At 35.1% G+C, this 17,227-nt stretch overlaps 1 protein-coding gene and 1 long non-coding RNA gene across 16 annotated transcripts in view; one reads left to right on the top strand and one right to left on the bottom strand.

Annotated features, from left to right (window-relative positions):
• LOC149702687 (uncharacterized) overlaps positions 1-14,746 on the top strand; it is a 46,675-nt gene extending 31,929 nt beyond the window's left edge. For 2 of the 15 annotated variants that reach the window (XM_089866540.1, XM_089866543.1), the window contains one exon: positions 6,142-7,694. In XM_089866540.1, coding sequence (XP_089722666.1) covers positions 6,142-6,647 — 506 coding nt within the window. In that variant the 3' untranslated portion in view covers positions 6,648-7,694. Of the gene's footprint in view, positions 1-59; positions 1,273-3,339; positions 3,748-3,786; positions 4,116-5,018; positions 5,990-6,141; positions 7,695-7,787; positions 8,119-8,456; positions 9,651-9,764; positions 11,205-11,304; positions 12,450-12,574; positions 12,974-13,166; positions 13,269-13,884; positions 14,239-14,328 lie in introns of those variants that run through there. The other 13 variants (XM_089866545.1, XM_089866563.1, XM_089866546.1 and 10 more) reach the window with 13 other exon arrangements.
• A 416-nt stretch (positions 14,747-15,162) lies between these two features.
• Positions 15,163-17,227, bottom strand: part of LOC149702682 (uncharacterized) — a 103,510-nt gene continuing 101,445 nt past the window's right edge. Inside the window, exon 2 of the long non-coding RNA XR_016381812.1 lies at positions 15,163-16,200. This is a non-coding gene — a long non-coding RNA (uncharacterized LOC149702682). The remainder of the gene's footprint in view (positions 16,201-17,227) is intronic.

The following is a 17,227-nucleotide window of genomic DNA, read 5'->3' as shown; positions in this document are numbered from 1 at the left end:
ACATGGTTTCTATCATGTACAGATTTGTAACACGTTTTTCTCTCGAACTATTTCTCAAGTCGCGTACAGATACGGAAGTCATTTGAGATCAAAATTGCAAAGATCGTACACTTTTAAACCTCGTCTCCTGAAGACATCAAACTTATCGGTGACAAACATAGTAGTATCCGTTTTCAAAACGTCCGGCGAAAAAAGACTGCAGTCTAGTAGAGTCTGCCAACTTATCGAACATTGTTACCCGGAGTTTATTCAAAAATGTCCAACTTGGTGGAGGAATAGTGTTAGAAATATTTTAACGACCAAGAAATGTTTTGTTAAAGAGTGTGAACGAAACCAATGTTGTTTAGATAAAAATTGTAACCAGTTGCATTACTGGAGATTAGTTTTATAGAAAGAGACTATTTAATGCAGGGATAAATGAGGTAAGATGGAGTGGATTTGATGATGGGCGACTTGCGCTACCCTTAACTATCCCAGTATACCTCGCGCTCGTCCCTACCCTACTGTAGGTGATTGTTAAGTGCTGCTGGCTAGCGACATTATATTTGTATCAGAAGTAGCATCTGTTTTTAAGACAAAGTACGATTTTGTACTTTACGACCCTAACTAAACGCTGAGGATGCTGGGAATACTTTGGGACTTCGGTGCCTTTCCGTAGGTGGGGTATAGAGGCAACGTTATCCGTATGGGGGTTACCACTCCAGCCCTCTCTCCTTCAAGGCAAAACCATGTTGAAACTTGAAGGAGAGAGGAATGGAGTGGAAACCCCCATACCTATAGCGTTGCCTTTGTACCCCCACCTACGGCACCGTAGTCCTCCTAGCATCCTCAGCGGTTAGGTAGGGTCGTACCGGACGAAATTGTAAAGGGCGCTCCCTCTATCTTAAAAATGGAAGCTAGTTCTCACACAAATAAAATGGCGCTTAGCAATCGCCGAACCTTGACAATCGCCTACCGAAGGGTAGGGGCGTGCGCGAGGTACATTGGGAGAGATACGGTGCCGCAGGTCGCCCATCATCATTTCCAATCCATCTCAACTCCCTTATCCCTGGTTGAAATAGACATTAAGTTGACTATTTGAAAAAGAACAATTATTAATTTCAACATTTTTTTCATTTAATTATTTTGAAAAACCAGACTAATTATGGTCATGCTTTATCTGTCCCACATTAATTGTATACGCAATTTTATGGGCAAAAATACACATAAACAGTTCGTACATTTCAGCACGGTTCAGAACCTCAACAATTAGTAAATAAAAACCGTGATACTCATGTTTAATTACTTTTTAATTTCATTTCCTTCAAAATGCTTGAAGTTTAAGATTTTGTGTATACAGGGTGTATCTGAAATGGACGTAGGAGCGGAAGTATTTGGGTTCCTGGGGCCAATATAAGGCGAAACTGTTCTATGACATTTTGTCGTACGCCAACCCATTTGGAAGTTAATTGAACCTAACACTTGCTAGTTTGCATAAATCACAGCATGTTGACTTCGTTTAAAACAGTAGGAATTAAGTTCAAGATAGGATGATTATTGCAATTTAGTGGTTGCCAGATAAAACAAAACAGCCTCATAGCCATAGAGTTTATAGTAAATTTTTAAGGAGTAGAAAGTTTAACAGTTGGTGACTCATAAAAGAACATCAATGTAAAACAACATGTTAGGATTTAGTGTGTTGAAACAACTGACCAATACTAACGGTAAACTGACAGCGATAAGTAGCGCAAACTAATAAGAAACACCGACATTTTGCTTCATTCTTCAAACAATCGAAAGGTTGCATTTAGTTTAAAGATTAGGTTAATGTTGCAACTTATCGAAATCGGTATTCGTGAATAATTGTTAGTGGGCGAATGTTTGGGATGGGATGTTGGGCAACGCCTGTTAAAACTGAGCAGTAAAATGCATAATTTGTAAAACTTAATCCTTATAAAAATCAAGAAATAATGATGAAACCTAAATGTTGAAAATGAATTAAAAATTTTTATGGTTCAAAGTGACCAAAAAAGGGAACATTCCTTTCTCCAAAAAATTACAGTGAGGGAGTAATGGAGTTTTTCTTGGGTCCTCACCCGAAACTTCACCCGTAAAAAATTAGGTACGCTATGTTGAATAGCGTACTTAGGAGTGGGCTTCATGAAACCTAGCATGCCTTCTCAAGGTTACACACTACTAACTTTTTCAAGAAAGGGTTGAAATCTCGTGATTGGCCTACACTGATTACGAGGTACAACTAAAAGTAATAGCAAATAAAACTAAAGAAAATTTGAGAAAAAACAAAAGTGGAGGGTTAATTTAAAACTAAGAAAAAACTTCGCAAATAAATTAATAAACGATTAAACCTTAGTAAATTTGCAGACCACCCTCAAACTTTATACTAATGACCTTTACTAACTGGTAGCAATCTGCCAGCGTTGAGAACGACAGGATACATAGTGCAATGCGAGATGCAATGTAATGTACCCATAAGAAAATGTACATTCTTACTCCTTAGAATTATTCTATGAAAATTGTCATTAAAAACGGTAAAAAAGGTACTTCTTTTAAAGGTTCAAAGTGTTTTAAAGCATGTAAAAAACAATTTGCTAATTTAATGGAAACAAGACGTTGCCGGATATGTAGTCTTGTACACAAACCAAAATGAACGCTTTTACAACCTTTCGTTTGTTTGAAGAATGAAGCAAAATGTCGGTGTTCCTTATTAGTTTCCGCTAGTTATCGCTGTCAGTTTCCCGTTAGTATCTGTCATTTGTTTCAACAAACTAATCGTTACATGTTGTTTTACAATGATGTTCGTTATGAGTCACCAAATGTACAACTTTCTACTCCTTAAAAATTGACTCTATGGCTATGAGGCTTTTTTTGTTTTAGCTGGCACCCACTAATTTGCAATAATCATCCTATTTTGAACTTAATTCCTACTGTTTTAGACGATGTTAACATGCTGTGATTTATGCAAACTAGCAAGTGTGAGGTTCAAGTAACTTCCAAATGGATTGGCGTACGACAAAATGTCATACCACAGTTTCGCCTTATATTGGCCCCAGGAACCCAAATACTTCCGCTCCTACGTCCATTTCAGATACACCCTGTATTTCAAAAAATCTAATGCATAAAATATATTTTGTGTTCACAAGTATTAAGATATGTATATATATATATTAAAAAAAAATAATAATAAATAATACGATATTTTTTACACAGTATAACAAACAAGATTCACTTCTGTTGTTGTTTCGCATGTTTTCCAACAATTTTCCAATCTCCGCATGCCATATTCAAAATTAAAAATTCATTCCCTGCGATTTAGAAAAAATGTGTATTTAATCCTTTTAGGTTTTTCGCCTTATATCCCGAAGCAAATTGGAAATCGAAACAAACTGTTGTTCCTTAAACAAACAACGGTGCCATTAAAGGATATGATTATCTCGGCTATATTGTCATCGGTTAACAAAGAATTACCTCTAGTGGAAATACTTCAATATATCAAACATTACTATCCGACGTGCACAAATAAATACCGTTCATTAGAAGGATTAAAAAATAATATCGCCGTAACTTTAACTAAAAACAAAAACATCTTCACCAAAATTGGACCATCTTCAGCTTACGGAGAAAAAACTTTTCGATATCGGTGGACTTTGAAAAAAACTTAAAGAATTTTATTTTCATTTTAATTTAATCTTTATAACTGAATACATTACCTAACACATCAAACATTAGGTCTAATTTTAGTTAGTCTTTTCACCGTTTTTATCAATGGTGTATGTTTAACTTTTATAGGTTGCAAACAATACCGTCATAATCCGTTCCTAAAGGTGGTTCAAAATCAACAACTTCAACCTTTAAGAGATATGATAAGTTTCGTTATTTCTTCATCTCACGACAAAAAATTAACTGTGGCGGAAATGGCTACTTGTATTGTGGAAACGTTTCCAAACTGTATTTCAAAATACCATACCACAGACAATTTGAAAAACAATATTGGGGTTACTTTAAGTAATAACCAAAGATTCTTCGAAAAAGTTAAGCCATCTAAAGGCTTTCGCACTCAATGGACTTTAAAGAGCGTTAATGTTAATGTTAATTGTGTTTGATGAATGTGTTTTGTAGTGTAATACATAAAAAAGTATTTTTAGTGTTCATAATGGCATTTTAAATAGGCTAATACTTGTTTTATTTGGCCATTAAAGGGAGTAAAAGACGATTGAAAGTTTTAGCATGCTAGTTTGTTAACATAACTCGATCCTAACTTTCGTGTGCGGTAATTAAATTATCCACATGAATTTTGGTCCAACAATTTTTTTTTTTTTGGAATCGTTTTATCGAAGTAACTATTAATGTCAGGGGCGTGCCAACATGAGGCAAAATTTTGCACTGGAGCGGGGGCAAAATGGCTGCCTAATGTTAAAGTCCCATAGAGTTCAAAATTTGAGCGGGGGCCTTCGCCCCCGCTGCCCCCGTAGTTGGCACGCCCTTGATTAATGTAATTAAAGTTTTTATCAAATTATCTTTCGTTGGGAAATTTATTTTCAAACGTTTAATCTTCATGACCAATCAGAACCAGGCAGATTGTGTAAATTCATAAATTTTACCGGGAATGCATACAGCTACTAGGAATAATTGTGTATCCATTTTCTCAGCGGATTTTGTGGGAAGAGTTAATAATTATTTATGACGAATTTCTACCAACCAATGCAACACAGCTAGAAATACGTCATAATTACAACGCGTAACGGGTAGTAAGTTCTCTAGTCCGGCCTACAAAACCCGGATAGGAATTAACATGGTATGTATGGGGAAACAATGATTCCTGCTAGCTGTATACATTCCTGAGATTTACGTTAAATATGTGTAGGGGTTTCCTGATTGGTCTTATAGTTTCGTCATCAGAATCCAACTACCAAAAAATATATAATATTTTTCATATATTATTGATCTACTAAAAGATGCTCTGCACCTCGATGTACATTACTAAATATTGTGCGCGTGAATTTCTGAATTTTCTGAACTAGGAGACTATCACTTCGTCAGAAGTTACTCGCAAGATGTATTTACTGTACCATCGCAAAATATGGCGTCTGTACCATGGAAGCATGGGAAAAATCAAAGCAAGAGAAAGTCATACAAAGAAATGATTAACATTGCGATAAATTCATCACCATATAAACGCCTCACTACCCGTCAAGTTTATGAATATTTTGAGGAGAATTTTCCCGAGTGCACCACAAAAACTGAAGACGCCATTTGGAAAGCGGCCATTCGTTCAAATTTAGCAAGGAGGGACTGTTATTTTAAAGAAATGCGTGGATTAGGGTTGTTTTATTGGAAAATTCTGACAAAGAATTAGTACCCTGTAAACGTTAATGTGGGCCCTGATATTTTCGAAGTTTTTTAAAGGAATACTTGGACTAATATGCTTTTCATTTTTAAAAATCGAGGGCATAGTATCCCTTTAAAGTAAAATGAGAATTTATGTTGAGAGCTACACGACGAGAGAAAAACTAAGACTAAAATATCTAAAAAAACCACTATTTATTTGTGAATACGTACTACAAACAGTGTAAATATAATTAAAATAAGAGTTTAAGTAAATTATCAGGCTGCCATTTTGAAAGGTAGCCGCCTACTCGAAAGTTCCTTCTTAGTGAGCATCTACTGTTTAAGATTACATTCCTACAAAACACAGTTTCAGAGTCGTAGGTCAAGGGGTTATAGATTGCATTGTACAAGCTAAACGTAGTTACTGTTAGAGAACTACTTTTTCTACAGGCCCCTCCCCTTTCTGTCGACAGTATTCAATGTACACTTTCTCATATGTTTACGAAATATATATATATTATGTATGAAAAATGGTATATGAATCCATTTTTACATTGTTTTCATTTTAATCCAATTTGTTTTGTACAGTTTTAAATATACACAAAGTACTGTATCACATGCGTGAAACTGACACGCATTAAGCATTAAAATGCAAATTGAATCCTTGTATTTTATTTTAAATAATTAAACTACACAAATAATTATTACTTAGATTTAGATTTAGGGATAAACGTACAAATCAGGTATTTTCAAATATACTGGCATAATTTTTCTTGTATTACCGTTTATACTAACATGTATTATAATTATTTTCAGGTTTTCGATACTTTGGTTATAGCAGACCGCAAAACATCCAAGTGAAATTAGAGCCAACTGAAATATATCAAGATGCAGTTGTTGATACGTCCCAGCAAGAATCACAGTACCAAAATGCTGTTGGTGTTGATACGTCCCAGCAGGAATTGCAGTACCAAAATGCTGCTCTTGATATGTCCCAACAAGAGAAGTCGTACGTCAGTACTTCCGAAAGACAGAAACAAATAGAATCGTGTATGTTATCGTTGCAACAAAGTAAAAAGCTATCTTACCGGGAATTGATAAACATGGCTATCAATTCTTCATCCGAAAAGCGCCTTTTAACGAAAGAAATATTTGCATTCATCGAGCAAAATTACCCAGAATACGCTGTAATGCAAAAAGGCAAGCAAGTATGGAAGAAAAGCATACGCGCTACCCTAACTATGAATAAACACTACGAAAAGGAGCAAATTACTGTTGATGGAGTTCCATATTCTGCTGATTACTGGAAAATTAGATCCTAGCGAGATTTTCCTAGATAATAATTTTATTATTATTTTCAGAGCATAAGTAATTAATTAAATGTAACAATAGGGATATTTTCATGTATAATGATTTATAACTATATAGCATAGTAACCATATAGCCTATATTTATACCAGAAGAATGATTGACAATTGAAAGGGTGCGAGGGAACAAATGATTGAGTCAGAAAAGGTGCAAGTGAAATGAAATAAATTTTAAAAATAATTAAAATTTTTAAACCTCATTTTCCCCTTCGTTCCCTTGTTAAGAAATTGTTTTATCCCTAAGTTTTGAAGTGTAAATGAAAGGGAAAGGCCATAACCACGTGACTGGGTATCGTGCGAGATAGTACCAAGAAGTGATATCTTGTTTATTAGGGAGAAGGTATAAGATGCCTAAGTATTCGCGCGCCATAGTCCCAGTCCCCCTTTCAAAATACAAGGGGGATCGTAAAAGGAGGCCGGGCTATTTCGCCTCTCCTCAGTTGGAAAATACGTAATTTTTTTAGTCATTCGCGTGGCGCTGACGTGAGTTTTCAAGAACCAATGAGATGCTGGTTGTAATTTAGAGGCGGGGATTAACTCCGGGCCTACCTAGGTTTGGACTGGAGATATAGCTGGAAATGAGGCGAATTTATACCTTCTCCCTAATAAATTAGATATCACTTCTTGATAGTACACTGCACGAAGCTTCAGACTTTTACCGTGGTAGTCTTTGGCTTTGTATTGTCTGGCGCTAGTTAGCGGTTTCTTGTTGGGGGTCATCCGTAAAGAACGCGTTCCGCCTTCTATTCCCTTTAAGCTTAGAGTTACTTTTAATTGAGTTTAGGGTTTTGTTGTCCTTCCTTTGGTTCCCTTACCATAAAAGTTGTATCCTGCGAATGCGGTAAGACCCATACGACCCTGTGACATGCAAGAAGAGGTCGTCGACATAAAACTATAATATAACGCAGTAAATTACTTCATATGAATGGGCTTCTATTTAACAATTTAAAATGTAGAAATTATATTATATTGCGAGAATAAATATAAATCTTTTACGAAGAATTTTTCGTCTTTATTTTAATTACATCTTTAACATGATTAATTTAATCAGGAAAATAGACTTGGGTTAATTAAATTATACGATGTTATATCCAGTAGGATCCATTAAACGTGCCATTGACGTGGCGTTGCAAGCGAGTCCCGGAAATGGTCTACTACTTTACGAAATTTATTATTTCATCGCTGTACATTTTCCACATTTAACGAAGAATGTTAAATGGAAATCTACCGTCAGATCTACGCTGAGTAGAAAATGTTCTTACACAAAAGTTAAACCGGTTAAAGGTTTAAAATCTTATTGGATTATTAAACAAGATTGATCATAAATTAATATCATCATTATTTATTATTTAATTTTAATATATTGTGTATCGATTTAATTTATATTAATTAAATTAGGTATAACAATAAAAATTATTGTGGTCCGAATTTAGGTACTGTCTTTAATGTATTCGCGCCATTTAAAATGTGTTTGGAAATATATAGTTCTTCAATGGACGCTCCTGGGGGTTACTGGTCCTCAGGAGCAAGTTAATTACTTTGGACACTAGGGGGGGGGGTTACTGGTCCTCAGGACCAAGTTAATTACTTTGGACACTAGGGGAGTTACTGGTCCTCAGGACTAGTTTAAAAAATATTCCCGGACTTCTCCCTGCTAGGCAATCTGTCTTATAGTTCTCTTAAAGTCCACCAGGGGGTGCTACAATTTCGTCTGTAATTGGGTGCAGTAAACAACTCATGTAACTATAAAAATTATTTTTTCAGAATATTTTACGTACAATCAACGTAACACTAGCTCAACCATTGACTCATTCTCATTTGGAAGACCGCAAAACTATGAACTTAAACTGTCAAAAATTACTGGCAACCCGCATAGTAGTAGTACGCGTCAGAGCTTCAATGTTCGCAGGGCTTATACCCATAGTAAAACTAGTTCTCTACAGTACAAAACTCTAATAGATTCGGCTCTCAATTCAACACCCCATAAAAAGATGACTATAAAAGAAATATACGATTATGTCGAGAAAAACTATCCCAAATTTATCGAAAGTGGTGATAATGCTTGGAAAAATCATCTGCGAGCCACTATTAGTCAGAAGAAAGATAGGTACGAGAAAGAGGTGAATTTCTTCGGGTCTTGTTATTGGAAATTTAAAGATTAAATCTGTCAAATAGTACTAGCACTCCATTAATTCCAGAAGAGACGCAAACACCATAGGGGGTGGGGAGATCACCTTCTTGGGTTAATTCCCTCGCGCCCAGAAGCACCGCTAGAGGCGAGTCGACTATCCTATTGCCTGCATAGTGATCTCGGGCTCCATCTGGTTTTGCCTCCTGGCGCCAGGGAAATAACCCAAGATGGCGGCCTCCGCCTGTGGGCGTTGGGTTCTCTTTCAAGCAATTATTGGAATGGTCCATTGACAGATAAGACTCTTCTTAGGCTCGCATTGAGATCTGGTTATCTGGTTAAAGGTTTATGTTAACACATTGCTTACACGAATTGTCTCTATCTAAGATAAGATTTTTTGTTCAAGATAAGGAAATTAACATTGGTTATATCTGTGGTAACAAGAACGCATATAAGACCTGAGAACATTCAGAGATAGTGCCATGATCTCAGGTTTTTCTCTATATCCCCCCCCCCCTGTTCTCCACTTGAATTGCGGATGAATTTGTAAGCACATAAGATTTCTAGTCAAACATTCTCAGTTCCTATATGGGTTCTTGGTGATAACCATTGTAGATTCGAATTACGTCATCGCGTTTTAAGTGAAACAATGAAAGAGTTATTTCCAAACACGGGATATTCCTTAGGTTATTATAAAAAATTACTTTAAAATTCGTGACATCTTCAAAATGTATATTACCATGCATAGAAATCATTTATTAAAATTCAAATTCACTATACGATCTGTAACATTTGAAGAAACATCTCAGTAAATATTTTCTAATTCTGAATGACACATTTTTTTCATAAAAATTATTTAACTTATAAATCTTCTACATTGTCTTATTTCACCTAAACACACTCTAACTCGTGAACATTATTTCTAATTTTGGTTATTTTTCTAGGAGGAACATACAACTACACGTATGATGACGCATCATCATTACTAAACTTGGACTGTCAATCCCAAATGACGTACGAACAGGACCCATACACTATTACCATAGCCGATGAATGCCCAGCATCGAAAGACGTCACCAGAAAACACCGACCTCGTTGCATAAATACGTCAAATAGTTTCTTACGAGTCCAAAGAAACATGTACAAATATTCGTACAAGGAAATGATAGACATGGCTATAAAATCTTCACCAAATCAAAGACTGACCACAAGCGAGATTTACACATATTTTAGGGAAAATTTCCAGGATCTAATAGCTACGAAACAAAATGATTCCTGGAAAAAAGACATAACCGCTACCTTGAGTAAAAGCAAAAAGTTTTTTATTAAAGAAATAAATCCGAGAAATTACGGTAATTTTACCGTAAGCACCAATTTACCTCACCATTGGCGTGTGAGAACTGAAAATGACAATTGAAAAAGAATGAAAAAAATTTGGCTTAGTTTTCACTAAGTATTTTTCGCGAATCGGTTAAAATAATTCAATTCTTCATTTAATCTTGAAGGAGATAGGGATGGAGTGGTAGCCCCCATATTTCCTATGTACCCCCACCAACGGAACGGCACAGGGATGGAGTGGTAACCAGTCTGGGAAATAAGGATATTTTTTAAACTAGTCCTTGGGACCAGTGACCCCCCTAGTGCCCGAAATAATATACTGGTCTCCGGACTGGTCCCAGCCTTTGTTCTCCTATAGATTTGCAATTAATAAACTGGTCCCGAGGACCAGTAACCCCCACTTCTTGAATTAAAAAACTAGTCCAAGCAATTAATAAACTGGTTTTGGACCAGAGGAAGTGTGCTATTTCCCAGACTGGTGGTAACCCCCATACCTATAACGTTTCCTATGTACCCCCACCAACGGAACGGCACCGTAGTCCTCCCAGCATCCTCTATAGGCGTTTAGGTAGGGTCGTACAGTACGGAATCGTAAAGGACGCCCCCTCTGTCTTAAAAATAGAAGCTAGTTCTCATACAAATACAATGGCGCTACGTGGCAGCACTTAACAATCGCCTATCGAAGGGTAGGGGCATGCGCGAGGTACACTGGGAGAGTTACGGTCCATTTTACCTCATTTATATCTGATTTAAGAAATATGAATCTTTAATAGTTTCCCTTGATAGGGTAAAAGTTTTGTTAAAACTAGTCGGTTTGATAAGTAAATTGTAAAGCACTGGAATAACGCATGTGGCGTTTTCATCAAGGATGGTATCATCTTTTGGTACCAATTTTTGTTGGTACGTTACTAACTTTACCCTGCAGTTACAATGAGGTTGTCACTTGGTGAACATTTATGAAGCTAAGATGACAAGGTGTATTTGTAAATAAACGTTCGCTATTGTAGATTTTACCGTTCAATATAAATTAGTCTTTAAATTGAAAACGTTACGCTTTAATTCAATTAATCAATTTAAGCAAGCCTGAAATTAATGCACGTTAATAATATAAATGTATTTACTAACAAATCTCAATTTTACATTTAGGTTATTTGCAACAGATGTTTGGATGCCACGACGAAGAAGAAGTTGCCCATTATACGAATCACCCCGAGACACGTCCTCCATTTAGTTATCGAGCCATGATTTTGATGGCCCTCGAATCATCCCCGAATAAAATACTATTTTTAGGAGATATTTATAACTACATACTCATGAAATTTCCATTTTATCAAACGGACTTGGTTAGATTTAAGAATAATGTCCGAAAAACTCTCAGTCGAGAGAAACATATTTTTATGAAGGATGACAACCATCATTGGGGAACCATTGACACTTTTTTAAATAGACAAACGTGATATCATCGTTTTGTAAAATTAATTTCATACATTTATTTACAATGTACAATTTTTTATCATTTATTAATTTCTAATTTTTAATTGAACAAAAATTAGTGTCACGTCTTAATTAATTAATTATTTTTTGTTGTTAATTAACTATCAGCTTATCACAAGTTATGAATATAATCATAAGATTATAAGATATGTTCCATAAGTATGACAATACCTATACTTAATGCTAGAGAGACTTTCAGCTCGAGATAACTAGTTCGAGAACGACGGAAGCGAGAATTGAAGTCACCTCGAGTCCATATGACCTACGTCACTTCAAGCTCCAGTTTGTAACCAGTGACAAACTTATGGTGAACATATCTTATGAGCGTCATTTGCTCTTTCGTGATTTCAGTTTTAGTTTTACTTTCTAAAAGCGTGGGTAAGATAGAAGTGACAGGGGGAATATTTACGGAGCTTTTATCATCAAATCGTATCCCTTTCTTCATAAGTGAGTTTACTGGGTTACACGTCACGCCCACTTCTAAAAGTGTCTTCCCTTCACAATAGAGATGAAGTATTCCAAGTGTCTCTTCTGTTATTATTTTTCTTAATAAACGCTATGTATTAAATAACAAAACAATCGTGGTCGATCATCCAAATGTTTTTTATACAAATCATTATGTTCAAATGTATTTTATTAAACCATTTGTCAAATGTACGTTCGACCCTTGAAGATATTGTACTACAACATTTTTTATTAACATTTTATGAATATTATTTTTGGAAAAATTCACAATCATGACATGTTCGTTTTTACATCCCCTAGTTACAACAAATAAACGTTACGTTTAATTTTTACTCTTATGTTTGTTCTGTGTGATTCAATATACATTCGTAACCAAAACTTAGCCATACAGCTATATCATATTTAGAAATTTAAGTTATTATATAAATATTTCTTTCTCTTTCTTGATATATTTTAGTAATTGACGAATCAGTGTTCAAAGGAGTTTTGACACCCCATCCCCTCTACTTGAACCCGGCAATTAAACCACCACTTTCATTCAAAACCCTGATTGGCATGTCCATTCAAGCATCTTGTACTGGCAGACTAACTGTTCAAGAAATATACCACTACATCACGAAGAGATTTCCATTTTACCACGCACATTACAATAATAATTTTAAAAATTGCGTTCGAAAGACTTTAAGTGTTCAGAAACAAAATTTTATTAAAAATTCCAATTTTGTCGGTCCGAATTGGCTCAGTGACAATAGGAACCATTTTTGGAGTCTAGCTCCAACGTACGATTATACTGGTGATTTTTTCTGTGTTAAAAAAGAACCTGTGTAACATAATAATAAATTAATTGGTATTGTAACTGTATTAAAATTAATTTAAAAAAGGTGGTTTTACTATTACTCACTCGCATTTTATTTGTTGAGGTACTTGGGAGGTAATGTATTTACTAGAAATTGGGAGATGGTTTTATTTTTATTTTTTTTTGTGATAGGCGGCATGCCGATTAAATATGTTAATTTATGATTTCTAATTAAATTAATTTTAATTTTTAGGCCAAACTGGTTATTATAGAAGAACAAGAAGAACAGTCGAAAGATTTAATGTATTGCCGGTTGCTCGATGTACAAGAAAATATGTGGAAACTCAAAAAGATGGTGTGTAAATTTTGCTTTAAAACTATGTAACGTAAGTTGTTATGTTGGCCATAAGTTTGTCACTGGTTACAAACTGGAGCTTGCATCATGAAGTGATTGAAGTAGGTCATAGATTCGAGGTAAAGCGATGATTGCCTGGTGAGGCGCTGTCAAAGGCTTAATAATGCAGACTAAATAGGAACTAGATGAAATTAATTAACCACCGAGTGTAGGACCTCAATTCTCGCTTCCGTCGTTCTCGAACTAGTTATCTCGAGCTGTAACTCTCTACCACCACGAAGTATAGCTAGTGTCATACTTATGGAACATATCACTTATAAACTTATGGTTAATGGTATGTACAATCTGTTATGTAAGGGGCAGAACTATGTTTTGAGTTAGTAGAGTTACTATTTCTCGGAGTAGTGATAGGGCAAGGCCACGTTATTTTCAGACGAAGTACGCTTAGTTAAATACCTAACCAAGCACGTGATGTATTTTAGAGTTTTCAAAAGACGTCTATCATGCTGGTTTGAGTTTAGGCATTTTTAAGCGTACTTTATCTAATCAGATAAATAATTAAACTCAAACAAAAAATTAATAAAATTTTTTTACTCTATTTTTGAAACTCGGAAAGTCGAGTTTTTAATGAAGGTTATGTCAGTAACTCCAGAAGACATCGCACCGTACAGTTGTGACCCTAACACGAAACCGCCATATTCCTTCAAAATGCTAGTTGCCATTGCTTTGAACCACTCTCCTACAAAATGTCTTTACTTAAACGAAATATACAACTACCTGACGCAGAAATTTCCATGCTTCAACGCCACAAAAATTCGAACTAACGTACGACAAATTCTATTCCAAGATACGAAGCTATTCCATAAGATGCCAGATTCAATGTATACTATAAATATGCCTAGTCATTAACAATTTATTTTATAAAAATCAAGCTAGATATTCAACTACAATAAAATTTCATCAATGTGAATTACGAGTTCATTTATTTCAATTAACACCATTTGATTGATTTAAAATTGTTGTTAAATATGAATAATTACCTATTTTATTTATTTATTAGCATATGGCCGCCATTTCTACGACAATCTCTGCTACGGAACAGTAACTCCACCTGTGAAAGAAATCACCCCGAAGTTGTCATCCGCCTTCGTTTGTAACAAGTGTCATCGCCGGTACAGTTGTCAGATGATTCTAAATTTGCATATTTCACTCGAGCATAAGAACGTAAAGAAACCCAACAAATTTTAATTAAATTTTCTTTTAATGTTACTGACAGACAGGGTATTGTAAGGTAATACCACAAGTAACACCATAAGTTAATAAGTCTCTAGCATTACGAAGTGTAATACTTATGGAAGATATCTTATGAACGTTACTGTGGTAATACAAAGTTCTTCTTTTATTTCTAGTGTACCCTTTCACTGTTCATTGTTTTAAAGGTTCCTAAATAAAGATGCCAAAACTCCAAAACAATCTAACATAGTTCGACTTAGTTACAACAGGAATACAGGATAACATACAGCTACTTGGAATCATTGTGCGCTCATATGTTGCACCGTGTTAATTTCTATACGGGTTTTGTGGGCCGGGCTTGAAAACTTACTATCCGTTTCGCCTCAATGCTGACGTCTCTCTAAACTGTGATATCATTGGTTAGTAGCAACGGGACTCGAGATCAGGCTCTGCGAGATAGATGTTCCACGAGGTAAATTCGTCATATATAATGATAGGTCTAGCTCTTCCCATAAAATCCGCCCAGCTACGGTAGGTAAAAATGCCACACAATGATTCCAAGTAGCTGTATGTATGCTTCCCTTTTAGCAAAAATTCGAAGTGACGTAGGGATGACGTTTACCACTTTCGTCTGCGTAGCATAATGAATGGAGGTAAAACGTTTATAACAAAGTTATAACTTTATTTACAAATACAAGATACATATATATTTATAACTATAACAAACAAACAATCCATTTTTTTGAGCCATTTTGAAATGATGTTGATTAGAGTATATATGGCAGCTTAAGAATGTTTATATATAGAAACCATTCCCTTCTAGCTTGGCAGCTGTATAAGGTATACCAGCATTTTTTATGGCTTTTTCAATATAAATTATTGAAAATAATATATAATGGGTGCGATTTTACATAAAGGGTTATAAATTCAGTTATATAAGTGAGGTAAATATTTAAAAAAATAAATGTTTTAATTGAAGGGAGTATGAAAAATCAGTCTGCCCAACACGCACGTTTAAAAGTAATTTCTTTCCAAATGGAAGCCCTCTGGCTTCGACTGTATTAAGCTCTATGGGGAAATAACATGGTATGCCATTAGTCTATAGGGACTTCACTCAACCTTAATATAGCTTCCACTAATGTTAGAAATGATACCAAGATGGAGGTCGGGAAATTGGAAGATAAGCTCCTACTCTGCAAAAAAGGAACACCAAAATGGCGACAGAGACCCGAATTTCAGAGTCCCTATATAAAGATGTTGCGTGAGCGTGATCCCACAAACGTTTTCAAATTATTAGTGACGCGTTAAAGAAGTGGAAAACGTAATCGCCTCTGAATAGTCCCTTCAAAAAGTGATATCATCAAAACTTAATACCAAAAAGAAATATATATATATAAGAATCGAGGTAGAAATAGGTGTTATGATGATGAAAATAATATTCAAAAAGTTGGATAAATAATTTGAAGAGAATTATAGGTACAACATAAGTTTATAAGATATGTTCCATAAGTATGACACTAGCTATACTTCGTGATGGTAGAGACTTACAGCTCGAGCTAGTTCGAGAACGACGGAAGCGAGAATTGAAGTCCTACACTCGGTGGTTAATTTTGCAGGACTTCCATCTTCCTACTTAGTCTGCATTACTAAGCCTTTGACAGCGCCAGAACCTGGCGTCGCTTTACCTCGAATCTATGACCTACGTCACTTCATGACAAGCTCCAGTTTGTAACCAGTGACGAAACTTATGGAACATTTCTTATGAACTCATTCGTACGGTACAATCATAAACCTTACAATTCTTTCCATCAGTACAGGTTTGCAATAGGGACTTTGAAAACTATGTTCTGTAGCTAACACATACTTATGGAGAGTATTACGAGGCTATGGTACAATTTCTCTACCATTCTATTTTAGGCCAACAATCGTTTGCATGAATTATGTTGATGATTCTTTATTAATATGGATGGCTAATACCTCGTGTATCAAAATGTAAAAAAAGTGAAAGTGTTAAAGACAGGAAATTACATAAGTTTTAGAGAATTTAACAAAGTATTAACGGCGACGTATTAATACAATTTGAAACCAGAATACGCGGATTTTATGGCTTGAAGCGTATGAGCTTTTTTTAAATGATTTTTTATAAGTTCCAGTGAATGAAACCAAGCTGAGCATATTTTGCACTGTATAACACCGCAATTTTTTTCCAGCATGTAATGCCTTTCTAGAGCGTTTCTTGAGAAGAACGTGTCACTGCAAGCTGTGCAACAATACTCTGGTACCTCCCCATGCGCGTGTTCTGTTGAATATACATAAAAAAGTTGCCAAAACTTAAACAAGTAAACGTTACGTAAGTCACGAATGCAAAAATAATAATAGAACGTAAGTAACTCTTCGAAGAAAATAAATATCTTTATTGTGCAGTTAGTAACTTGTGAAAAATATATATTTATTGAGACAATTTAACACATTTTTTTTACTCAGTCATATCATGTTTATTGCTCATGTGGTTTTTCAGATGTTCTCTTCGTGTGTATGTTGCACCACATAAATCACACGTTAAATGCCCCTCTCTTTTATGTATATTTCGTACGTGTCTATTTCTTGCATTTCTCGAGCTGAATTTGAATTGACAAAATGGACATGTACGCTTTTGGTTATCTTCATGACCTAAAATAGAAATTCGTGTTAAAACTTGTCCGAAATCATGTAAAAATCCATGTTTT

The sequence above is a fragment of the Phalangium opilio genome, unplaced genomic scaffold (genome assembly GCF_054372755.1).
Source record: "Phalangium opilio isolate 3A_F unplaced genomic scaffold, DU_Popi_V2 ptg000017l_1, whole genome shotgun sequence".
Classification (NCBI taxonomy): domain Eukaryota; kingdom Metazoa; phylum Arthropoda; class Arachnida; order Opiliones; family Phalangiidae; genus Phalangium; species Phalangium opilio.
The sequence above is the reverse complement of the archived record's forward strand: the minus strand, read 5'-3'. Positions and strand labels throughout refer to the sequence as shown.